The 26,385-nt window shown below is 45.4% G+C and overlaps 1 protein-coding gene across 4 annotated transcripts in view; it reads left to right on the plus strand.

Moving 5' to 3' along the window:
* Nucleotides 1–26,385, plus strand: part of Frmpd2 (FERM and PDZ domain containing 2) — a 119,670-nt gene that overhangs the window by 45,950 nt on the left and 47,335 nt on the right. For 2 of the 4 annotated variants that reach the window (XM_039094910.2, XM_039094911.2), the window contains exons 11-15: nt 347–494; nt 1,069–1,207; nt 5,911–6,066; nt 17,081–17,266; nt 21,193–21,349. In XM_039094910.2, the coding sequence (XP_038950838.1) occupies nt 347–494; nt 1,069–1,207; nt 5,911–6,066; nt 17,081–17,266; nt 21,193–21,349 (786 nt within the window). Of the gene's footprint in view, nt 1–346; nt 495–1,068; nt 1,208–5,910; nt 6,067–15,958; nt 16,449–16,826; nt 16,936–17,080; nt 17,267–21,192; nt 21,350–26,385 lie in introns of those variants that run through there. The other 2 variants (XM_039094912.2, XM_063275920.1) reach the window with 2 other exon arrangements.

Consider the following 26,385-nt stretch of genomic DNA (forward strand, 5'->3'; position numbering starts at 1 on the left):
GGCCTAATTCAAGGTGTGTCATACTGTACAGCATAGGGGATAATGACAAAAGGGTCCTTACACATTTGGTATACGCAAAATAAATATTTCGGTACGCAGTGAGTTGCATCTGCAGGCTCAAAGGCTGTGCATATGGTGGGCTGGCTGTAATTGTGTCTGTTTGATTGTTTCCCATTGCCTCCTACTCTCGGCTCCTGTAGACCATATGAGTCCCCTGTTACCAGATGGAGAAGGGTGTTCTACACCAATGCAGCTTATACTCTCCCCCTCTGAGCAGAGCGTAAGGGATGGGTCTGAGGGTGGGCCACTCCCTACTGATTCTTCCTCCAAACTGTTTCCATCTCAGGTGAAGAGTTCTTTTTCCTGGAGCCCAACACCAGATTGTGCAAAGTTGCCCCAGAAGGCTGGAGAGAGCAGCAGCCGAAAAGTTCCGTGGACACTTTAACACTCTTTCTGCGGATAAAGTTTTTCGTCAGTCACTATGGGCTGCTCCGGTGAGTGCCACAGTCTGTTCCTGGGACCGTTTAAAGGTTTATGCCTGTCCAGACTGGCACTGCAGGTAGTGGATAGGCAGAGGCAGGGCTGAGGGATGATAGATTACATATTACGTATAAAGGTCACTTCCTGTCCATGGGATTCTGATGTAATAGAATTAAGAGGAAAACTAGTCTTTTAGAGGCAGACTCTAATCAAAAGGAGAGATTGCTCCCTGTATTCCAAACACAGCCTACTTGCCATCAAAGATCTCCTTGCTGTAAGTCCCCACTGTGCCTTCATAGCTCAGGGTGGGGGTTCCACGGTAGGCATTGACATGAGCTTTCTAGAGACACTACCTAACTTCGTATCAGTTTTATACCCACCTGAACTACACCCTCATGAGCGCTGGTTGAAGTATCTGGTATAGAGAAGCCCTCATCAGGAGGCAGGGTGTGGGTGGGTGAACCCACACGGATCCCTCTGGCTGTGTTCTCTGGGTTCTGCTGGGTTGTATCCATTTTTCTCAGACTGTGTGTCACATTCCTGGCTCTCGGCACCCAGGCTGTCTTTATCCCTGTGTTCCTTTGCTAGGCACAGCCTGACGAGGCATCAGTTTTACCTGCAGCTCCGGAAAGACATTTTAGAAGAGAGGCTGTATTGCAACGATGAGACGCTGCTGCAACTGGGGGTCCTTGCCCTGCAGGCTGAGTTTGGCAGCTATCCTAAGGAGGTAGGGTGGTGCCTGGGGCCGTAGGATAGAATCACTAGAAAGGTGATTATGGGAGGCAGAGGCTGTGAAGAATAGAGAGGCTTTGCTTTCTGAAAAGAGTTGTCAGCATCTATAACTGAGACTGGGGTAAACTCTATCCATTCACCACCTACATACCCGTTCACTAATCAAACAAGCTGAACACAGTAAGCCTGTGTTCTGGGTCATATAAGGATAAACATATCAAGTTCATACATCGTAATGGAGTTCTAATCTAGTGACTCCCTTGCTCCATCAGTCAGCTGTGCTACTATAATGAAATACCTTCAAAAGCTAACTTATAAAGAGAAAAGGTTTATTTAGCACAAAGGTTTAGAGGCTTAAAGTCCCAGATTGAGCTACCCCATTGGTCTGGTCTCTGATGAGGGTGCTGGGTATCAGTGCCTCCTAGTAGAAGCACATGTCAGGGGGAACTCACAATGCAAAATGGGAAGTCAGGGGGAGAGAGACTGAGGTCCCATGGTCCCTTCTGAAGAGAAGCCTCCAGTGACCTAAGGACTGCCACATGTTCTTCCATGAAAGCTCCATCATTTCCCAATAACGTCTTACTGCAGATCAAGACTAGCCACACTAGAGCCTTGGGGATCCCCCAGACCAAAGCCACGCCATGGCAATGTATACTCTTCCTGAGTTTCTATCACTGCCATCACCAATAGTAATAGCCAATCTTTATTAAGAGATCACTTGATCTGCCATTGACCTGAACATCTAACTCATGTGGATATTGTGAAGTTGACATTGCCTATTCTAGATGGACACTCTGTCTAAGGGTTAAAGTCTAAACTTGAGTCTAAGTGTGTTATCAGTCAGCGGCATTTTACTGAGAGGCACGTCCTCTCAAACAGTGGCTCTTGGTGGCCATAATAGCCTCTTGTCATAGCAGCTGAATCATATATAAGTAAGGGTATGGATCTTGGCAGTGGGGAAGTGGGGAGGGTCTGGGGAAGTTGGGGGAGGGGAACTGCAATCAGAATATATTGTATGGAAAAACTCTATCTTCAATAACTGTATGTCAACAGGCTTTATTTTTAGAGCAGTTTTAGCTTTATGGTAAGATCAAGTTGGAGGTGCAGAGATTTCCCGCCTTCACTGTATTATAGTCTTCCTCGCCAAACAATATAACTATCCTGCCATATTTATTACAACCGACCAACCTGTTCTGACACATTGCTATCACCTAGAATCCAGAGCTGTGCCTGACTTTCTGTGTGCGAGTACTTCAAGCAGCACTAGGGGAGTGCACTAGAGTTCCACTGGCTTACAAGGCGGAAAGACGTATTTGGCTCATGGTTTCAGAGTTTTGAATCCATGATCATCGGCTCTGTCACTTTGGGATGTGGTGACATAGGAAATCATGATAGAAGTGAATGCTGAAGGCCGTTCACTTTAAGGCAAGCAGGAAGGATAGGGGAGGAGTCTGGGGTCTCAGTATCTCAAGGGAGATTTTAGTCTTTAGTGACCCAACTCCTCTCACATAACCTCTTAATAACCTCTCAACCTTCCTCATGCTGCTACCCTTTAATACAGTTCCTCGTGCTTTCCCTGAGCCCAAACATAAAGTTATTCTTGTTGCCTCTTCATAAATGTGGTCTTGCTACTCTTATGAATCACAATGTCAACATCTGACATGCATGGCATCTGATATGTGACCCCTGTGGAAGGGTCATTCAACCCCAAAGGAGTAGAGATCCACAATCGGGAGCCACTGTTTTTAAAAGTTCCACTTCCCTTTTAATAGCATCAAGGGCTTTGAGATCTTATGGACTCCAGGGAACATTTAACATTCCAAAGACAGCAAGGAGGCTTCAAAGAGGGACAGCTCCTCTCTGTGTTGTTGCTGGGAAAGAGGAAGAGGCTTTGGGCATTTCATGAAGTGATGGGGCTGGCTAGGTGCCCCCCCCCCGTCATACTTGGGGTGACCTTGTCTTACTAAGGGGCATATATTTTCTTTGGTAAGTGTTTCTGGTGGAGGTGAGAACTGAAAGCTGCTCTCCAGAAAGAAGGGAGCCCCTGCGGAATTTTAAGCAGGGAAGCAACATGATTGCATTTGCATTTTAAAGAGGGAGACAAAGGCAATTTAGTATAAAAATAAATCTCCTTAATCACGCCATCACAGCAGAACAGCGTTCCATGGGCACTGAGTACTCCCGCCCGCCCGCCTGATCACACGTGGGGATTTTATATCGTGGTAGACATTGCTGCACTCCAGCTGTGCTCTGCCCTCTCATGATTTGTAGCCTTCCTGAGCACGCCACGGAGCTGGAGCGCTTGCCCATTATGACTCCACAGGGCTGGGGCTTCCTCCACGTATCCAGTCCCCTGTTGGGCATTCCCATGACAGTGCCATGTAAGGGACACTTACTATCATCATCACACCAGCTGCATCTGAATACTCTGTTTTATAGAGGCCATGAAGATAGAAGTACTTGTGCGCAGAACTTTCTGGGTTCACGTTGACATCTTTTCTTAGAGATGTTTTTAGCAAGAAGTGCAGGGACAAAGATCCTGTGTGACTTCCCCCTCCCTAAATGTTTGATTAACATAATTTTTTTTTATTTTTAGGACATGTGTTAGTCAGTTTTCTGTTGCTCTGGCAGAATGCCTGAGGTAACCCATTAGGGGAAACAAGCTTTATTTTGGTGTCACAGACTTGGGTTTGTGTTTGCAGGTTCCCTTGCTTTAGGTAGGCCTCGGTGAGGCAGCAAATGTCAGGGACAGAGCAGAGCAAAACCCATGGTAACCAGAAGCAAAATGGCTGAAAGAAGGGAAGGGGCTGGGTCCTGGTGGCAAGGCAAACATTTAAGGATCCCTCCCTTCCACTGGCTCCAACTTCCTGAGCATCTCCCACCAGAGCCACTTGCTGGTGACAGCCTTTAGCATATGGACCTCTGGGACACTTCAGAGCAGTTAGGTTGACAGCAATGCTGAATGGCAGGAAGGAGTGTAGAGATTTGCTGTGCCAATAACTCCTCTCACCACACAGTTTCCCCTGCGAACAATATAATTTTGTACCAGAAGGCCCATTTGTTTTGATGAACCAATGCCAACAGATGGTCATCTGTTCGCACGGGGTTCACTCCTGGCACCATGTACTATATGGGTTTTGACAAATACATAATGGCATGTGCCACCATTCTCGTGTCGTACAGTCTCATTGCTCTAGAAACCATTAGTTCTCCTTATTGGTGCTCTGCCTGTCTGTCCCCCTGACGACCTCTCATCTCTTCAGTGTATCTGTAGCAGGAGGTCTCGTGTTCGGAGACAGTATGCAACCTTTCGAATGGGTTATGTCATTTAGTCACACGCATTTAAACACCTTCTTGCCTTTTCCTTGTTAGCGCGTCTCTTTTTAGGGCCGAATAGTATGCCATTGCCCAGATGGACTATGCTGTTTTCACTTGCTCCCTGGACAGCTTTTGCTTAAAACTGCTATGAGCAACCACACGCAGTTATTTGGTTAGATCCCATGCTGGGCAGCTAACCCAGGGCCTCCTACGACATGCTGGGTGAGCACTGTTCTCCTGAGCTACACTCTTGGCTCCGTGGAAGGTTTTTCTGTGGATGTAGGTCTTCATGTCTTTGGGGTTGATTGCCAAGCCCTCAGTTAGAGCCTGCTGAGTATCGTGAGAAGCTGACCAATTGTCTTCCAAAGGGGCTGCACCACTTTCCGTTCCCACCCGTAATAAAGGTGGATCCCTGTTGCTTCGGTGCAGGCAGCACTTGGTGTCATCAGGGTTCTGAATTTTGGCCGATCTAATGTGATTTTATTTTAATGCACTAGAGCACTGAGAAGTTTTTCTTTTCTTTTCCTCTCTCTCTCTCTCTCTCTCTCTCTCTCTCTCTCTCTCTCTCTCACATGTGTGTGTGTGCGTGTGTCTGTCTGTCTGTCTGTCTGTGATCTGATCCCTGACACAGTCTGGGTCACCTGGAAAATTTGGGATTCTCAGTCTATGACCACATGTAGATAGGCCTGTGGCACAGCATGAATGTGGGGTGCAGTGAGCATGGTGGTATGCCCTTCTGAACCTCGTCAGACTGGCTAAGTCACCCTCCAAATAGAGGTCAGATTCACCCAGCTCCCAGCTTCCCCCTTCAGGATAACTACCATCAAAGCTTGGGGGACAATGGCTGGCAAAAGGTGCTTCCGGTCACGATAGATGGAATCAGAAATATTTAAGTAAGTGCTCCCCACTCCCTGCTCCTGCCTTATTCATGTTTTTTGGCAGTGGACCTGGAGATGGTATCTTCATGAACTGCACCATTCTTCTGTTTGTCCCTAAGTCTGGGTCAAGAGAACCCAGTACTAGGGACTAAATAACATGAACCATCTAGTCTCTCCTGAGGGGCTGCAGTCTCGGTTTCCTAAGCTTCAGACCTGGGGGAGGCTGAGGTCAGGGGTGGGGATGGCAAGAGGGACCTGGTCTCCCCAGACATGGTTCTACATAGAGATGATGTTATATGTGTCATAGCTGTTCTATATAGAGATGACGTCATAGCTGAGACTTCCTTACTGTTTGTCCCCACTTCTAATATAAAACCCAACACTATGTCCCTGGGCACCTTGTCCCAAATTTTTGGGACTGTGGTATCGCACACATTTCCCTTCCATTCACAACTGTCTGAAAGACCTCCAGACTAATCTTTCTTCTGCTTGTCCTTCCCAGCAGGTGGAGGGTGAAACATACTTCCAAATCCAAGATTACATCCCGGCAAGGCTTATTGAGCGGATGACAGCAATCCGGGTCCAAGTAGAAGTCTCAGAAATGCACCGACTCAGTCCTGCACCACAGGGAGAGGATGCTGAGCTGGAGTTCTTAGAGGTGAGGGCCTCTGGGGTCTTGAGAGAGGTATTGGTGTCAGGAAACGTCGGCAGTGATTCTCTCTGGTCCAGCTAGGCGTGCGGGTTCAGGCAAAGGGGAGAGAACTCGGGCAGGGAGGGGGACACTGCTTTCTGCTTGTGCTGCTCCTTTCAGTCACTGCTGCTGTGGTAGCTCCAGCTAGGCTGAGCCTAGCCAGCAGGAGACTGACTAGCTGGCGAGGGGTGCGGGGGGAGCTTCTGGTGGCGATTTTGAGAGACCAAAGCGGTGGTGTTACAACTCTTATGACGGAAGCTCTCAGACGATGGAATAATTCCTGCACACCTTTAATGCTTCTGAACAGGATTCTTAAATGCAGTTTTTGCATGAGTCCCTGTCTGACAGCAGGTACTTCCTATTGGTTTGACCCGAGAGCTTGGGAAGACCTTATCTGCATATTTGGGGGCGTGGTCCTGCGTCTGCGTCTGATCTGTCTTGAGCCTACGTGATCTGTGGTCTCAGCCTCACCTGTGGAGGAAGGGCTTGGGGCATTGCCCTATGTGACTGATCTGTCTCGAACTTCTCTTCAGGGGGTTGTGGCGGGGGGGGGGGGGAGGCTGTAGCTACGTGAAAAGGGGCTGATCTCCTTTTCCTGACTGGAAATGCTCCTGCCATCCTTTTTAGGGTTTCCCGGAATTTGACCTATCTCGACCAGAAATCAGGGTACCTTTCACAGCCTGCCTCCGTCTTACAAGCCTAAGGCTGAAGGCTTTTTTGTTTGTTTGTTTGCTTGCTTTTTGTTATTTTTGTTTGTTTGTTTTGACAGAAAGCACTGAGCAGATTTTGATCATTTGAACGCAACGTTCATTCACTTTGAGACATACACTGGCTCCTACCACTCCCTTTGGTGGCCTGACACAGTGACTAACTCATAGGCTGCCTGTTCTCGGTACAGAGTGTGGAAGAGGAGGAGCTTTGCACCCACACGAAGCATCTGTACCACGCACAGCGTGAGTTCAGTCAGTCTTCTCCCAAATATGAAGACAGCATTTCCCTGCCACGATACCTCGGAGAGTGAAACACACTTACATTTCGATACATTCGCACTTCCGTATGCATTTTCATACGTTTATATGCGTATGCATTTAAAATGGGCACATATTACTTAAGTCCTTCTATGTAACTCTGCATTGCACAAGAATTGAAAGCTTACTTTGAGTCAACACACGCTCTCCCTCAGCACTGTATTCCTTGCCTTATAAATAGTTCCAACATGCAGTACTGCGTTTAGTATTTTTCTGATTCTATCGTTGGCTGTATTTCCATTGCATTCATTAGGGGCAGAATGCCACCTGTGGGGTCCCACAGGTATTGGCAGTGCTCAGTTCAACCACTGACGCTGCATACTGTGGAAGCATCTTGTACCCCTCCTAGATATTTCTTACCCCTCTAACCAGGATGTCAATACCAGGAGAACCCCAGAGCCGCAGAGATAACACATAGCCGCTGTACCACCACTAGATATTTAATTATAGCTCCCCGAGGCTCTTCTTTTCATAAAAAAGAGGAAATCATTCCCAGGTGGCTGCCACGGATGCTCTACGCTGCCAATTCATTTCCTCCCACTGGCAGCAGACTTGGCAGCGGCCCAGGGTGGGCACTACTAAACTCCACCCTCAGTCTGGCAGGTCCACAGCTGTGTGAGGGTGTGAATCCCTGAACGACCTGTTCAAGGTTAACCCACTGCTTTCCAGGGTCCCGAGTGCTGGGCTGTTCCAGCTCAGCTCGGGATTGGGTGCTGTGGAAACAACTCCAGTTGCTTGTTGGAATCACACGGGTTAAATCCCATGGTTTCCTTCTCTGCGTGCGTTCGAATGGATGCATCCTGAGGTGCTGCGTATGTTTTGTTGTTCACTGCCTGGGAGGTGGCAGGACAGCAAGGGACAGTTAGGATGGCTTGGTTCCAATCTCACTTTGTTCTCTGCTGCTTGGGGGAACAGGAAACTGTGGTGGAAGGGTTGAGGAAGGGTACCGTGGGAGATAGGAGACAGATACACTGTCTTACTTTTAACAGATTGAAGATGTCCTAGAAAATATTGTGCATATTTATCTGTGTTCCCAGTCTTTAGGGATGCTCTGAATCTTAGGTGTTGAGAGTGAATTCTCGGAGTCAAGCAGACTCTTCTATTCAGATCTGCCCATTCCTGCCTCCGAGGAATTTAGGCACATTACTTGGATCAGTTGAATGATTTGTCCTTCAGAGACCAGGAGAATTTATTTCTGATTTTCCCCTAAGCTTACTAAACCAAAAGCTGGAACATCATATCCACTAGCAGTGTGGAAACCGAAGCTATTGTTTTTAAATCAAACCACGTAAATATGGCCACATCTACTCCAGTGCATTGCCACACACTGCTTTCATAGCCCTGCACCTTGTTTTAGATTTGTCTCAACAGGGCTTGAGACTTTAGGTGGCGTTTGCACCAAGAGGGACAGGAAGCGGAAGCTGAGATCACGTGGGTAACCTGAGCACGTTGGAAACAAAGGGTGAGGCTGAGTGTCCTTAGCACAGCTGGTGAATCTGTGTGGGTATGAATCCAAGCTGAACTGTGAACTCCAGTCTGGGTAGGACAGCCACCGATAGGTCCAAATAACCATTGCCTGCTCAATGAACAGTATCTATGCTGCCAAACCCTTGCATCCCTCACCTGAGCATGGTACTGATACACCTGGTAGTTTGGCCAAACAGGACTTGTCAACTGAGAAGTAACAGAGCATCAAGCCTTACTGGGTACCATGGTTGTCGCGCCCACCTCGTCCGGCAAGGAAGACACAACACGGTTGGATTCTTCTCAACAGCCTTTACTGCAGGAGACCTTCTTTGTTGATACAGGGAGGCGGCGGCAGCCAGCCCTAAGTGTTACAGCTCCAAGTGTTACAGCTCCAAGTGTTACAGCTTTAAGTGTTACCGCGCCGAGCGGCAAAGCCGCTCGGCTTATATACACAACAGTATGCTAATCTTCTTTCAGGGATTGGTGGGGCACGAGTCACCCCACTGCCATCCCAGCTACTTGTCCTCCAGAGATTGGCGAGGCATGAACTCCCATTTAGCATAGTACCGCCCCAGCCAGACTGACGTCAGGTGCAAAACTCCACGCATGCTCAGTACTGTTGTTAGGAGGGCGCCAGATTCACCTCATTATCATACAGCTGTCGCACCGCTCCCTACATCTCCCCCTTTTTTGTTTAATAAAATGACTGGTCTAGATCTGGGTGTCACGTCAATCTTGTCGTTGCTCCTGTCTTAGGTCGTTCCTGACGATGACTCGGCCTTACCCGTCATTGGGTCACCCTATCGCCACCAGGCCCCGTGTCTTAGGTTGGTCCGAGCTCGAGGAAAGTTGCCCGTCCCTGGATACAATGACCCCACATGACTGTGACAAAAATGATCTAGGGCGAACTCTTAATCTTTCAAAGAGGCCAGCCATACATTGGGAGAAGCACCATTGTCAATGGCGGTCATAGCCTGGTAAACAACCGCTTTGTGTCTGGCATGTTCTCTTTTTAAACGGCCAATAAGCCAGAGACATACTCCGCATCCCAGGAGGACAATAGCTCCCCAGGCAAACATGCCCGCCCACTCCTTAAAAAAGGAGAAAGCATTGGTAATCCATGAGGTAAAGTCTTCAATTGTGATGGGGTCCAGCCTAGTGCTGTTGAGGACAGCAATCTGCATCAGCAATTGTCTGGATAGTTGCTCTGCTTTCATGGACCAGTTTCCTTTCAGATAATTTGAGATTTCTTTGCTCTGTTGAGAATGCTGAGAAAAGTTGGCTTGCAAAGGAGTAATGCATAAACCTCTTAGGGAGGAAACGCAAGACAGCTGTGTCATATGATACAGTGCTTCAATTTGTTCTTGAACTAAATCTATCCTTTGATTGGCTAATAGAAGGCCAGATGCCAAATGAGTATTAAATTCTTCTTGTATCTCTAGCGCCATTGCAGTTCTTTCTACAATCTGATTGACAGTCTCAGCCGTCTGTATTTGATTGGTCATAGCAATTGCAGCTGTGGTAGCTGCGGCAACAGACAGCACGATGGCTGAAATTATGACTGCCGTAATTCCAAAATCTCTTTTGGTTCACAGCAAATTAAGAATAGGAAAACTATCTGGGTTTGCCTCTACTGGGATTGGCACAAAGGAGGGAATCTTGACCATTACTGTGGTGTCATTGTTGCCATCTCAGCATTCAGCTAAATAGCAGACTACATCAGAGCTATTACAATTTAAAACACCATTGTTGACATTAGTGCTTATCAGAAAGAAAAAAGGTGATCTAACACATACTGAAGTACTAGTGGCAGTATTATGTTCCAAGAGGTTATTATATTGAATATTGGTCAACCTGGTATCATTTTTTCTGGTAGCCGAAACATTATACAGCATGAAGTTCTCACCCATCAACCTCGCAAAAGGGGTCAGGGATGTATATGCCCCTTGCTCATTGGACAGCACCCATTGAAACCAAGGCCAGAGATTATGCTTGCCAGTCTTATTCTCCCCCCAGTCATACTGTACATGGCCAAGAGGAGGGGAAAATTCAAATCCCGGTAGGAATTGTTTTGTTCTATGGAATGGACTCTGACATGGGGTAAAATTAGGTGGAAACTCTTGATGCGGGGGGCAAGCGGGTAAGACTCTACGACGGGTAGAGCTATTCTGTGCATAGTTACCTTGCCCTGGGCGTGATGGAACACTACAATTATGCATCACAATTAGTGTTGTAATGTTCAGATCAGCAGAACTATCGACTGGCATGTCCTCGCTCTGTGAAGAGACTCCCTGGGCAATTTGACTCAAAGCAGCCAGGATGATCCCGGTGTTCATTGTGCTGTCACTTATAGGATTCAACCAATTAGCTAACGTGGCTCTACATAACCAAATACAGGGCAGGGAAGAGTCTTTAATGGTAAAACAAAAGGTATGCAACAGAGAAACGTTAGTGGCGGCATACCGTTGGGGCATTTCTCCAGTTGGCACTATACAAGGAACATCACGCAAACAGGAGGTAGAGAAAAAGGTTGGTAAAACAGTAGAATTGCTATGAACTGGCATGGGTACTGGCCAGGATCTGGCAATAGCCCACAGGGTGAGCGAATTAACCTGTATTATCATTCCCAGTAGCAATAGTAGGGTTCGTAGTCTCATCTTCAGGAAGAGCAGAAGGCAATTTTCGAGTCAAGCGCTCAGGTACCCAAATTGGATTTTCTTGATTCTGCAGAAAAACACAAATTGCTCCCCTAGATCTCGAAATCACGGGATCTGGGCCACGCCATTCATCAGTTAAGACATCCTTCCACTTTACTTCTACATTAGTTATAGGTGTAGTAGCAGCATGGTGATCCGCAGCAGAGCGGCCATGCGCATCCAAAACTAAGAAATTTAGAGTAAAAAGAGCTAAAGAAAGTTGTTCTTTTGGTGTTCGGCTGCTGGCAATTCCCTCTTTTTGTTTTTTTATCAGCTCTTTTAAGGTACGATGTACTCTTTCCACAATTCCTTGACCTTGGGGATTGTATGGCAATCCTGTAGTATGTTTGACCTGCATTGTCTGGCAAAATGCCTGAAAGGACTTTGTAGTGTAGGCAGGCCCGTTGTCCGTCTTGAGACTATCAGGCTTTCCCCAGGCTGCCCATGCCTCTAAGCAATGGCTAATGGCATTACGAGCCTTTTCACCAGTCATCAGAGTAGTATGTATAATACCAGAACATGTATCAACAGAAACATGAGCATATTTTAAATTTCCAAATTGAGATATGTGTGTGACATCCATCTGCCAAAGTTTTAGCGGGATCAGACCACAAGGGTTAATCCCTACATGAGGAGGGTGGTGAAATTGAACACAATTCTGGCAACTTAACACCACATCACGAGCTGCAGCTCTAGAGATTTTAAATTTTTGTTGAAGAGTAAAGGCAGGTACATGAAACTTTTGATGAAATTCTCTAGCGAGGTCAACCGGAGCAGCATGAAAAATAAACTCTCTACGAGTACTAGCATCCACCAGGGCATTATTACTGGTCATGGGACCAGGCAAATTAGTATGGGCTCGAATATGTTGTATGAAAAATTTATTTTTTCTGGCCCAAATCAAATTTTGTAATTCTAAAAGAATTTGACATACAGTACTAGTCGACCGAATTGGCCCTGCAATTTCAAGTGAGCGTACCGCATTAACCACATAAGCAGAGTCAGAAATTAAATTAAAAGAATCATGAAATCTTTTGAAAACTTCCAATACAATTTTACATTCTGTAATTTGGGGGGTACCTGGACTATATTGAATTAATACTGGTTCTTGAGAATCAACCATATAGGCACCTACACCTGTTTTGGAGCCATCTGTATAAATATCTAACGCTCCAGACAAAGGCTCTGAGGCAGTGATTTTAGGAAAGATCACTGGATGTTCAGTAAAAAATTGTAGCAACGGATCCTTAGGATAATGATTGTCAAACTCTCCATCAAAACTACAGCGCAATATGGCCCAATCATCTATCAATGCACACAATGTTTCTACCTGAGTGGTTGTATATGGTATAATAATTTTCTTTGGTGAAATACCAAAATGCTGAATGCAAGATTTAACACCTAACACAGCAAGCTGTGCAACAGCAGAAGGGTAATATTCAAGGGTTTTATTAGGAGAAATATGGGGATAAATCCAAAGAAGTGGACCTTGTTGCCATAATACTCCTGTAGGTTGACGAAAAGTTCTCAGTATACACAAAAGCAGATCTTCTTCTTCCTTATACCTTTTTAGTATTGCCTTTTCTAGTCTTTCTTCTACTTTCCTCAAGGATAATCGTGCTTCCTTGGTTAAAACACGGGGTGAAGTAAGCTGAGAATCCCCTTTCAGGACCTCATAAAGTGGTTGTAAATCTACATTGGGCATTTTAATATAGGGTCGAATCCTAGTAATTTTTGAAAGTCATTTAATGTTTTTAAATGGTAATTCAATTTTTTGAGGAGAAATGCTATGAGAAGTGATTTTAGTTCCTAAATATTCTCCCATTTGGCCCATTTGAACCTTTTCAGGTGCTATGAACAATTGATTGTTTTCAAGCACCTTAACCACTTTTGTATAGGCCGCTTCTAGGGCGGCTAGTATAAACATTTAGCCAGCCCCCTGGGGAGCTTGCCCAGCCAACTTAGGCTTCTAGCTACAGATGTAGGCTCCAAAAGCCAATTGAAACTTTTTATTTATTTGTTCCTTTCTTGAAAGGAGTTAAAGCTACATCAATGGGTGAATCAACCAGCATTTAAAGTTTTAACCATTTTTTTTCTTTTAAACATGAAACACAAAACATTCAAGCAACGAGAAGCAAAACCCAGACATAAATTGACATACATCCACAGCTTGGTGCACCAAGGACAGACAACAGACACAGAGGAAAAGAACTAGATGGTGTTCCACCAAAGGGACCCAGACATCCTACCTAAAGAACCCAGAACCAGAAACAAGCACTTCTCCAATAGGAGCCAGCAAGGAGGCAAGACGTCTCCCACCTCCTTCTGTTCCCAGGAGAGCTTCAAAAAACTTAAGCTCACTTCCTTCTTTTGCCAAAGCATCTGTGGAGAGTTCGGGAGGACTGTTTTTCTCAACCCCATTGTCTCTTTTGTCTAGGGTGTAAACTGTCTCTAGTCAGGGTCCAAAGACTAAAAGCATCTATGAGAATCAACTTTGTTTCTCTAGATTTTAACATAACTCTAAAAGAACACATACACAAAAACATTTTACCATTATTACCGTGTCCCCTTTTGACCACTACCACTACCCCAAATCTTTATCTTTGCACATGCTTTCAATTTCTGTGATCCTTCTGAATTCTGCTTACTGGGGCCTTTAAAATCTGTATCCACTACCTGAGTTCCCATTCTAGGGGTCAATATGAGTCTGGTGGTGGAACTGAGGTGGAGTCTTGTGCTTCTTTTTGTTGCTCTGCGGGAGGCCCGGGACCCGATGGTTCTACCTTTACTTTCACTTTCTCTAAGCTGTCAGTGATGCTTTCTAGATTGTCTGACATTTCTAAGGTCAAGGCTTTTAAAGAATATATCTTATTTGTTTCCTGGTCCTGATTATCCTCTTTTTTCATCTCTGCCTTCTCTCTGTTCCTTTTATCTCCTTTTCTTTTCTTTTTTTCTTTCAAGACCTTTACTCCCTCTGACATACTTTGTTGATGCTCTGCAAGGACCCTCTGACCTGTCCTAACAGCTTCCTCACATCGTTTATCCTCTAAGCAGGCACAGACCATTCGCCAAAGAGGTTTTGGTCCGGGCTTAAGCTTGCTGTCTGTGGCTTCTCTATTCCACACAAAGAAAAAAAGAAACAAAATTATAAATCCTGCCCACAAAGGATCCTATTGGAAACAACATTGTTGCAGACTGCAGACCTTTTAGCCTCTAAACCAAGGCTTCCATCGTCTCTGCTCACCTCCAGAGAACTTTATCGTCCCTTACCGGGAACTTTTCCGACGACGTCGCTCCTCCTGAAGCTGAAGAGTTCTGAGATCCACGAGGATGTCCTCGTCCCCGTACGGGCCACCACTTTGTCGCGCCCACCTCGTCCGGCAAGGAAGACACAACACGGTTGGATTCTTCTCAACAGCCTTTACTGCAGGAGACCTTCTTTGTTGATACAGGGAGGCGGCGGCAGCCAGCCCTAAGTGTTACAGCTCCAAGTGTTACAGCTCCAAGTGTTACAGCTTTAAGTGTTACCGCGCCGAGCGGCAAAGCCGCTCGGCTTATATACACAACAGTATGCTAATCTTCTTTCAGGGATTGGTGGGGCACGAGTCACCCCACTGCCATCCCAGCTACTTGTCCTCCAGAGATTGGCGAGGCATGAACTCCCATTTAGCATAGTACCGCCCCAGCCAGACTGACGTCAGGTGCAAAACTCCACGCATGCTCAGTACTGTTGTTAGGAGGGCGCCAGATTCACCTCATTATCATACAGCTGTCGCACCGCTCCCTACACATGGTTATTGGTTAATGCTATGCGAAAGCAAATGCATATGTAAAGAACAGTAGAGGGTGAAATTCCTATAATGTCACTGGCTGTTTTCTTTGTGTGTATGGTGTTACATTAGTGAATCAGGGCCTCTCTCCTGGGCCTGGGGCTTGCCAATTAGGCTAGGCCAGTGGCCAGTGAGCCTCTTATCTCTGCATCCTCCTGCTGCCTGGCTTACAAACATCCACCACCACAGCTGGCTTTTTGCGTGGGTGCTGGGGGTGGAACTCAGGTCTGAACCATCTTTTCCATCCCCAACTTTCTTTGTGACTTCCTTAGACCGTGAGAACAGAAGGAGAAACGCGTGCACATTAAAATGTTGGGTCTTTGTAGGGGAACGATTTCCTTCCAGTTGGAGAATTAGAAGAAACTTGGCCTGTAGAGACAAAAACGTTTTCAACTGCTCTGATTACTTAGCCCTCCCGGGCCTCCATTTTTCTCCTTTGAAGAGATAGCCTTTGCCTCAGGACAGCTCTGCAAGGATAAGGAAACAGTATCTGGTGTTGTTGCTACTCAATATCATGACCCTTGGAATAATTAAAAAACAGAAATGAAAAGCTGATTGCTAAACATTTGAAACGGTTTGGGGCAGGGAGGGGGCAAGCAAGTTTAGAAAGTGCGTCTTTATTCCCACCATGACTATTTCAGTGCTTTACAGCAACAAATTCATCAGATTCCTTACCCGTCTGCAGCGCCACACTGTCTGTCTTGGGCAGCCTCTCTTTGTCATGCTTTAATCAGTGTCCAGCCTGGCCATGGATGTTTCAATACAAGTGCTCAGTGTTTTTATTGGGTGATGGTGATCATGACGATGATGGCGGCGATGAGGGTGATGGTGACAATGGTGACGATGATGACAATGGTAACAATGACGACAGTGTCTCCTCAAGCTAGGAGCAGGAGGCTCAGCATCCAGACATTTAATATCAATCTGACAAAAAGCCAGGGTGCCTGCTGGCTGTCCCTTGTATAGAGTGATTACTCATCTACAGGTCAGCAATGAGCTTGAGAAAGAGTAACAAGATCTTTAACTGGTCTCTCTCAATGACTGCGCTTGGGGATGACGGAGTCTGCTGGGGATAGAGATGTGACACCAGATCTCCCCAGTGAGGGGCTCTCAGATATCTGCACCAGGAAGCCATTCCTGCACGTCTGTGTGCATCGACCTTCCCATGAGGACTTCCTGGCCATGTGATTACTGTTCAGGCGATAAAGCATTTGTGTCAGGTTCCTGCTTGAAGCACTCTTGAGAATTCAATCTGCCTGGCTCAGCCACCAGCTCTGATTGACCCTTGGCCTCTGGCAAAATTCAGTCTCCTAGCCTGATAAACTGAGGTGAGACCTGGGACTGCAGGGATCCTGCAGAGACATTGACAAGTGGCAAGGCATGCTGGAGGGACAGGCATTTCCCCCTCAGGTCGTTCCTGGCTCAGCTTGCTGCCAGCCTGAAGACTCCTTTTTGTGCCTGAGCCTCAGCTTTTGCAACTGGAACATGAAAAAAAAATGGGACTATATGAATGACACAACTGGGAAGGGGACCCCTGACTTTGAAATGTCCCAAGAGAGTCTAAATCCTCAGAAACACTTGTTCACCATCTTTGTATCCTAGTGTCCTATATTTATAGGAACGTGTCCCAAATGTTCTTTTAGGTGTTCTACAAAGAAAGAATTCTTTAGGTTAAAAATGAAGAAAAAACAGGGTTGAGGATTTAGCTCAGCGGTAGAGCGCTTGCCTAGCGAGCGCAAGGCCCTGAGTTCGGTCCCCCACTCCGAAAAAAAGAAAAGAAAAAAAAATGAAGAAAAAAAGGTCATCGTGTCAAAGGTATAGTTACATTCCAGAATAAGAAAGAATAGTCTAGCTGAATGTTTCTTCACCTTGATAAGCAACGATGGACCTTTTTCCTCACAAGGGGTTGAGGGTCATGGTTTTTAACTGGTGACCTCATGGAGCCTTTTCCTCCCTCCAGGTTGTCCAGCAACTCCCAGAATATGGAGTCCTGGTTCACCGTGTTTCCCCAGCAAAGAAGAGACAAGAAGGGGGAATGGCCTTGGGGATCTGCACCAAAGGCATCATCGTCTATGAAGTGAAAGGCAGCCGCAGAACCACAACATTCCAGTTTCCATGGAGAGAAACTGGGATGATCTCAACTCATGTGAGTGGAGCTCAGTTGATAGCCACCCTTGCCTCCCTTTCTCTAGATCTGTGGCCATTTTAAGTGGTAGTGGCTACATGAATTTCTCTTGATATATTTACATAGGACCTGTGTTCTGGTGCACAGATATATTTGGGAGGACCAAATATTTAAGCAGATGGGGGCCGGGAGATCCCCAGGAAGCCTTCATTTTTTTCTCCCATGCTACCCCTTGCCTGCTTGCTTTCAGCCTCTATCCTCAGGTGCTACATTTTGCTCTACGCACTCTTCCTCACCCCGGGAACCCATCTGGGCCCCAAGCAAGGACACATGGGCTCTGAAGGAAAATATGAAGTTGAGGTTGTTTGGAGTCTGTAAGGATTTGAAGTATCTGCCCTGAGGATTTGTGTCTTCTCTGTGCTCAGTAGTACTCAGGCACTTGGTGTGTCTCAGACAGACTTCAGGTACCCTGGCAGACAGTACGTTGGATGGCCACTGAAATACTAAAATATGCAAAACTCCCTGACCATCCATTTCAACTCATATTAAAATTCCCCCTTTCACTGTTTAGTTCCTGAATTTAGTTTTTATCAACTTGGTCCTGGGCCCTGGGAGCTGACTGTCCCTGCTTATCACAGGGGTGATCCAGGTCAGTATGTCATGGGGGTGATCCAGGTCAGTATGTCCTGGGGGTCATCTAGGTCAGTATGTCACAGGGGTGATCCAGGTCAGTATGTCACAGGGGTGATCCAGGTCAGTATGTCATGGGGGTCATCTAGGTTAGTATGTCACAGGGGTCATCCAGGTCAGTATGTCACAGGGGTGATCCAGGTCAGTATGTCATGGGGGTCATCCAGGTCAGTATTTATGGTCCACTAATGACTTGTTTGATGACAAAGTTTTTTGCCTTGTGGCTCAGACACGTTTAACCTTTCTTCTCCTTTTCCTTCTCCTTCTCCTTCTCCTTCTTCTTCTCCTCCTCCTCCTCCTTCTTTTTAAAGATTTATTTATTTATTATATTTAAGTACACTGTAGCTGTCTTCAGACACACCAGAATTACGGATGGTTGTGAGCCACCATGTGGTTGCTGGGATTTGAACTCAGGACCTCTGGTAGAGCAGTTAGTGCTCTTAACCACTGAGCCATCTCTCCAACCCTTAACCTTTCTTCTATTTACCTTCCTCCTATTGTTTAAATTCTCCTCGTTAGATCATTATCTTTTATTATCTGATGCAAACATTCCCTAGGTAAACTGCTTTTATTTGGTTTCAGAATGTTTCTTTTGTGTTTTTCTTTTTAAATCTCAGTTTTTGAAGTTAACATTGTCAGTGTCTGATGTATAATACAATTTTCTAATAAGTTATGTGTGTTTAGGAAAATAAAGCTCACATAAAAATATGCAATGATTAGCATAATTTGAGGTCATTAAACTGACCCACTCATATATTGTCAGGATATTGATATTTTTCACCAAATGTTCATTGAATATAAACAATGGACATTTACATTAATGAATTTTTTAGAACATTAATTATTTTTAATTTAATTGAAAGATATTTAAAGAATACAAATTATTGAATCAAATTCAACACTATTATATTATTTCTTGTTCACTTTTTGTATTTTTTAACTAAACAAAGATTTCAGTGAGATTTGTCTAAATGCAGATTCTCTAAGTGGTAATTTTGAAGCATGGAAAATTTTGAGGCCATGAAGCTCAACAGTCCCCTTAAATTTATTTTTATACATACATACATACATACATACATACATACATACATACATACACATACATGTATGCATAAGGTTCATTTTACAAGTATTTGTTTTTCATTACCAGGCCAAATAATTTTTTTTTTAAATATCAAATCCAGGAAGTCATCAAAGCTCATAAGCTCAAAGAAACTATTTAATTAGGATTAATTAGGATTTCCATCCCCTGATGATCAATTTCCTCCTTGGCATGAATGGACTGTTATGCTGTAAAGTCATCACGTGACATAAAATCACCAGATGCTCATGGCCAATTAAACATCTTCCAGAGGAAATGACTCTTCGTGCTTCCGCAAGCCCCAAGTAGTGAACTCTGAGAAGCCTCAGAACTGAGATCAGCTCGGGAAGCCTCAGCTGGCACAGTTACAGTGGGAGCCAGGGTGCTTCAGGCACACACACCCCTTTCATCTTTTCACCCTGCAGGGAAGTAGCCAAGGGAATACTGGTGCTGTTTTCAAAACGTACAACCCCTGGGTACCTTAACATCTATGCATTCTTGATTATTCAATCAGAACTCATCCCTTCTAGAATGGGGAGCCGTATGGTGTTGATAACAGGAGCCCGATGGTGTTGATAACAGTGGTGTTTTCCAGCGTTACCTCCAGTTTTCAGACAAATGCACAGAGCAGAACAGACTGTACAAGGCTACACAGGGTTCTCCTTAAGCAAAAGAATACAAAGAATACACATAGAAGCTATCTCGTGAAAGGGAATGTTTAGATAATAAGAAAAGAACCCCCCAAAGATACAAATTTAAAAAGTCAGAGAATATACTTTTTAAATAGCACAAATGATAGGAAAAAAAACCCACTTAATTAATTTTCTGGCAAAACCTGCATGCATAGTTTCTTGCTTTAGATTTTGGATGTCATGTTCTTTCCTTTATTTTTTTCCCCACATGATAGCATTTTACTGTACTTTATCAAGAGAGAATAGAAATACAGTTTAGCACATCTTTTAGTATGGCTGAGGCAGGATAAGTCAAGTGTGCAGTTTGCACAAGGAAAGACTTGTTCACTCTAGTTGTCAGTTTCTGTGCTACAAATGCAGTCTGAGTGTACGTGTGTGTGTGTGTGTGTGTGTGTGTGTGGTTCCCCCCCCTTTCAAATTCGTTTGAGGATAGTCCTTAAACTTCATTTTTATTTGATTGACTGTTTAACTGATTGAGACAGGGACTCATCATGCAGCCCTGGTTGGAGTGGGGATCCACCTGCTCTTACTTCCTGACCGCTGGGATTAAAGGAGCATGCTACTGCCCAAAGCACAGGGTGCATTCTGAGGGCTCTAAATCTGTAGGATTTCTACAGCATGTTTAGAGTAAACATAACGATTCCTCATTCTGCAGCCCTGAAGACCAGATGCTCGCAGAGTTCTTAGCATAATTGTAACCTGGGCGTCATTTGTGGGGCCTTTTGTCTTTGGCATGGCAGAAATAAAAATAAAAAGTGAAAGTTTATTACAGAAAAGAAGGGCAGACCTTCCATAGGCAGGGGAGCCAGGAACAATGATGCAGGCTGCATTTCATGGAGAAGTGTTTCTGTTTTTATGTTTTTTTTTTTTCCAGACAAGGGAGGAGGCTTCCAGTGCACATGTGCTACTTTGCATGCTGCTCAAAACACTACTATATTTTTGTTCTATGTTTCCATTGGCAGAGCTCTTACTATGCTAATGTATTATAATGAGGCATAGCGAGGATCCGGGTCAGTACCTTGCCGCCTTGGTGGTGGCTGGTTCTGAATACAGCTCAGTTTCTCTGCTTGCTTATTACAGTGCAGCTGCCTGCCTGTTTTCTGCTGACTCCCTGTCCCATCAGAGCAAGAAGCTTGGAGCTTGTAGAATAAAAACCATGGGAGTGCTTGCCCACCAATGTGCAACGTACTTGTGAGGACCCAGTGTCCCCTGACTCATTCTACCTTCTTTCTGTCCAGCACACTCCTTGATAATAGCAATTATATGACAAACATTTGGCTCACAATGGAAGGAGAAGAATAAGCAGAAGGGTCTTGTTTAGCCATTGTCTAAGAAAAGAAGTTGAGCCTTCGTCAGACATTACCTGCCCTGCATCTCCAGAAGTGTGTTGCGGGGAGCTGATGGTTTATCACTGCTTACACCCGTGTACTTTAAGGGATAGGTAAAGGGGGTCAGGGCTCTAAGTCTGTGCTTGCTTCCTCCAGAGAAGGAAGCTCACTGTCACCAGCAGCACCACCGGGAAAAAGTACACCTTTGTCACAGATTCAGCCAAGACCTGTAAATACTTGCTGGGCCTTTGCTCTTCCCAGCATTGGTTTAATGCGCATATGGGCTTGGAGCAGCCTCCCCATCTTTTAACTGGTAAGTGTATACTATGTTACCAACACGCAAGTGGACAGGTTTGCTCTCTCACAAAACTGCTAATAACACTCGGGCAAACTGATACAATCTTCTCAGAATGCAACTGGATATCGATCTCTCCCTCCATCCTTCCCTCCCCCTTTTTCTCTCTCTCCCCCTTCACTCTGTCTCTCTCTGTCTCTCTCTCTCTCCTTCTCTCTCTTTCTCCCTCTTCTTTCCTCTCTCCTTTCCCTCCCTCCCTCTGTTCATCCATCTAACCTTGTAGAAGCCGAAAGGAGGTTTATATCCTTTGAACTCACAAGTTGACTGCAGATGCCTGTCCTAAGGTAATAAATACAGGAGCTAATGGCAAGGGGAGCTGTCCATGACACGGTGCTGAGAGGGAGGGCAACAGAGACCTGTGTGCTGCCCTGCAAGGGAATAGCTCCTCCCTTCAGTAGTGGGTGGGGCGCCAGCCATGTGCACTCTTGAGCAGGAGCAACCTAGAAATTAAATCTTATTTTATTTAGGTTTTGATGGTTTATGTTTAAATTGGAATGGATAGTTTATATATAGTCATGTGGTTAATACTTTCATTTTATAAAACTGGAAATAAATACAACACACATATTAATACCTTAAGGAGTTACACATGTAAGCATGCCTTAATATTTCTCAGTATTAAACTTTACCAATGGGCTTGTATTACTGATGTAATTTAGAGAGATATTAATGACTAAAATGAGGTCATCCAATCGCATGACACTAGTTAGTGTTTATTGACTGTGTGCTATAGAGCCATAGACTATTTCTCCTCCTCCTTTTCTATATGATAATTCCTTCCAAAAAATGACCTTGTTTTGGTCCTGGAGATAACTTAATGGTTGAGAGCATTGGCTGCTCCATCAGGTACATGGATTTGATTTCCAGTGTCTACATGGCACCTACCTTATAACAGTCTGTAAGTCTAGTTCTAGGGGAATCCCCACCACACACACACACACACACATACACACACACACACACACACACACACACACACACACACACGTGTGCACTCGTGCGTGCGTGCATGAAAATTTCATTTATGACCACAGCGTATGCATTGTTCTCTCAAACTCTACTAGTTAAGTCAGCCTATGAGGCTAGAACTGACATTACTATGAGGGGCAAACCAGGGTGTGGAGAAATGAAACCATGTATCAGCCGCTTGATGCTGGGGCTTCCAGATCCCAGAGCTCACCTACTTTCCCCCGTGCTTTTCACCATTTTCCTAGCAGAGCCTTGAATGCCTGAGACTTCTCTTTGGGTGCTGACTACATCATGTTTGTTCTTGACTTCTGTGTATCTCTTCTGTTTGTAAAAGGGAACATTTAGCTACAATGATGCACTGAGAGCCCCTGAGCTACTAAGGATGCGGAATTCTGGACCCACCTCACACCTATTGAACCAGATCTGTGTGCAAAGGAACCTAAGTGACTTCAGCCCAAGCACAAGGCAGAAAGGCCCTGGCTAGTGAAGAAGCCTCGGGTGTCTCTTAGACTCTGCTGAGTGGCTATGAGAGCTCAGGTCCCCTCTCTGAATCTTGGTGTCCTCATTAGGACACACTGAGCCTCTCAGGTCTCTGCTACCAGTGAGACAGTATGTCATGTTTCTAGCTCACTACCCAATGCTCGGTGTACTGTAAACAATGGTGACAGTAGCTTCTACCTATTGGATTTGTTTCTGGGCCAGGCAATATACACAGAGGTCTAAGAGCCAGTCTGTGGCCTGAATGAATTGGAGAACAGGATCAGAGCTTTGGGAAACAGAAACAAACATAAGGAGCAAAAGTAACTCATGGCCTACAACAGCACAAACCTGTGACTATGTCCCTGAAACACCGGCTGCTGGTTTCAGAGGAATTCAATGGGTCTAGATGCAAATTAATTGTGCCTGACGTACCTGCTGTTGCCGAGATGCTGTGTGTAAACATGACGGGTACTGTTCTTATGGCCTGATTTGAGCAGCCGTAAAATGTTTATACAGGCACTCTGAGCTCAGGTGTGAAATTGTTCCTTCAGGCCTCCTTTGCTCTTAATACACTGTTTTGTTTTATTTTGTTTTGTTTTTCCAAACTTCAAACTCTGTAATCTTAGGAGTTTTCAGGGCTCTAACATTTCGTTTACATTAAGAAGATCCACTTAAATAATCCCCCTTTGCCTTTTAAGAATCTCTGTGAGAAACTCTGCAGATACCATGTTTTCACCCCACCCCTGTATGTGCATGTGTGTACGCATGTGAGCATGTATGCACATGTGTGTGCATACACATGGAAGCCAGAGGACAAGCTCAGGTGTCTGTCCTCAGGAGCTGTCTGTCTGCTAGGATCTCCTGACAAGCTGAGGCGCTGACTGGATAAGGTTATCAGGCCCGGGAGTCCCAGGGATCTGTCTGTCTCCTCCCCCCCTGCCCCACTCAGTTCTGAGATCAAAATACGCGCTTCTGTGCCTGACTTTTCTCTGTCAATCACTAAGGCTCAAACTCAGGTCCTGGTGCTTTCAAGACTGAGAAATCTCCCCAGTCTCAATGCTTCCTGGGGGGGGGGGAGCCAACAACTTTTACCTGTCCCAACTCATTTCCAGAGTTGGTCTCTTCCATTTCCTTCTTTTTGACATCTTGTTTAAATGGGACCATCAATCACACTCTACAGAAAACTGGGAAACTTGACCAGTACCTTTCCTTCCTTCTCTACCTGTCACCCCATGCTGTCAGACAGGCATCCGGCTAGACTTTGTTGACTGGTCTTCCAGCCTTCGAAGTAACCTTTCAAAAGCTCTGATCCAGTCACAGTCATGCTTCCCTTGCAGAAGCTTGTTCACAGTTCCACACTGTCAGCAGAGATGACCCCCAAGTTCTGAGGGGACTTTTCCCAGTCTGGCCCCAGCTTAGACTCCTTCCTTGTCCTGATGCCTCTCTTTGCTTCCCAGCTGTCCTGTATGCCATTCTGATACCTGCCCAAATCCATGTCCACTGCAGTATTCTGTGTCTTGGTGTTCAGTGGTTTAGACAGTTAATACTGGCCATCGACTTGACAGGATCATGATAAACCTCCAGGCATAGCCATGAACGATTTTATCTAGACTGGGTTAACTGAGGTGGAAAGACCCACTTTAACTACAGGTGGCGCCATTTCTGTGGGCTGCAGTCCTGGGTAGAATACGAGAAAGCAGGCTGAGCATTGGTATTCATTGCTCTCTGCTTTTTGCTTGTGGACGCACACTTCTACTGCTATGCCTTTCCCACCATGACAGACTCCCCCTTGAACTATAAGCCAAAATAAAACTTACCTACCTTAAGATGCGTCAGGTGGGTATTTAATTACAGTAAAGAGAAAAGCAACTAATACAGTGGCCTCCGCAGGGATGCTTTACCCAGCCCTTCTGGGATTAGACTCTCAAGATAGTCTGTCTCTTCTAGAGTAAGTTAAAGGTAACCTCCATCTTGAAGCCTTCTCTGATTGGCTGTTCCCAGCTGATCCCTTCCCAGGTGGAGGGGGCCACTGCCTCCTCTTGCGGACCTCTGTCATTTTATCTGTGACATCTGCTGTGTTCAGTTGTGTCAGGAATTTCTTGAAGGTAGGGACAGTAAGTCATAACCTTCCCAGCTCTGGTATAGAACAGACAAATAAGAAGTGGTATATGCATGCTTTTTGTCTCATTTATTCACCAATCAGCTAATTAATTTAGAGTCAGTCTTGCTCCGTAGCCAGAGTGGCATTAAACTCAGGATCTTTTAGCCTCAGCCTTCCAGGTAGATTTTAGGCATATGCTATGGGGTCGGCCTTTAATACCTGTTTCTTTGATGGATGGGCAGATGGATGGATAGATGAATGGATGGATGGATGAATGAGTGAGTGGGTGGGTAGGTGGATGGATGGATGGATGGATGGATAAATAAATGACTTGCATGGAAATAAAATTAATCATTTCTTTTGATATATTTTTTTCAATATTGCAAATGCAACGGTGATAAACATCATTAGAAAAATATTTTTTCTGGCTTCTGTGTCACTCCTTAACCTCAGAAGTATAACTTTGGGCACCCAGCCAGGGACTTTTTAAAGCCTCAGCGTGTCTCTTGAGTGTCTGTCACTGTGGAAGGCTGGAGCCCTGTGCCGTCCTGATTTCATTTATTTTTTCTTCATTCTTGAAGAGTGGATGCCATTGCGTTTTCTGTGCTCATTTGACAGGTACAGTTGATCTCTCACTGTGGCTTTGTTTTGCTTCTTCGATGGGTGAGAAGTTGAACATTTTCCAAATGTCTCTTAGTCATCCCTCCGCACATTGTCTCAGCAGGCACTTTATTCACAGTTCTGTTTGGATCCTTGGGGAGAAGTAAAAGTCACCAGTTCCTACAAGTGCACAGTTCCAGGATGAAATCAGGCAGCATTTGCCATCACGACCGAGTGGGCTCCAAGTCTTTTCTCAGCACTTTTTGTGGGTGGGTCTTGGCCTTTGGGGTGTACTTGGCCCTTCCCTGAGCCTATGCTTACAGGACTACTCTTGTGGGGCCCAGGGTCTCACCCCAGTGACCTTTCCCTTAGCTCAGGATGCCTCTTGGGTGTTTGAGATGCTGTAACGAACCTGGGCTTGAGCCCTCAACATCCAGACGAAATCATTACGGACATCACAATTATATTGTGAATTGCCCAGTGGACAGTGGCAGTGGACAGACACTGCCTCTCAGCATGGCAGTGTCTTTGGGACAGCCTTAGCAGCAAGAAAGATGTAGCTTTGAACAAGGACTAGTTAACCTAAGACATCTTTTAGTGAAATCTCACTTTTCTCTGAGCACAAATAGTTGAGTGCCGTACTCCTCATAACCACAGCCCCATTTTCAGTATCTTGCTGGATTCATTTCTTAAGCCCTCTGAGAAGGGGGAAAGGACTGGAGCTGAGGGTCGGTACTTCTAATGTGTGCTTTTAGGACCCGGCAGGAGACTCTTAGTTTGGGGGCATAGTAAGCTGTGTAGACATTAGAGATCATCCTGTACAGGGAAGAGCCTTTGGGTGCCT

This window comes from Rattus norvegicus, chromosome 16 (assembly GCF_036323735.1).
Source record: "Rattus norvegicus strain BN/NHsdMcwi chromosome 16, GRCr8, whole genome shotgun sequence".
Taxonomy (NCBI): Eukaryota; Metazoa; Chordata; class Mammalia; order Rodentia; family Muridae; genus Rattus; species Rattus norvegicus.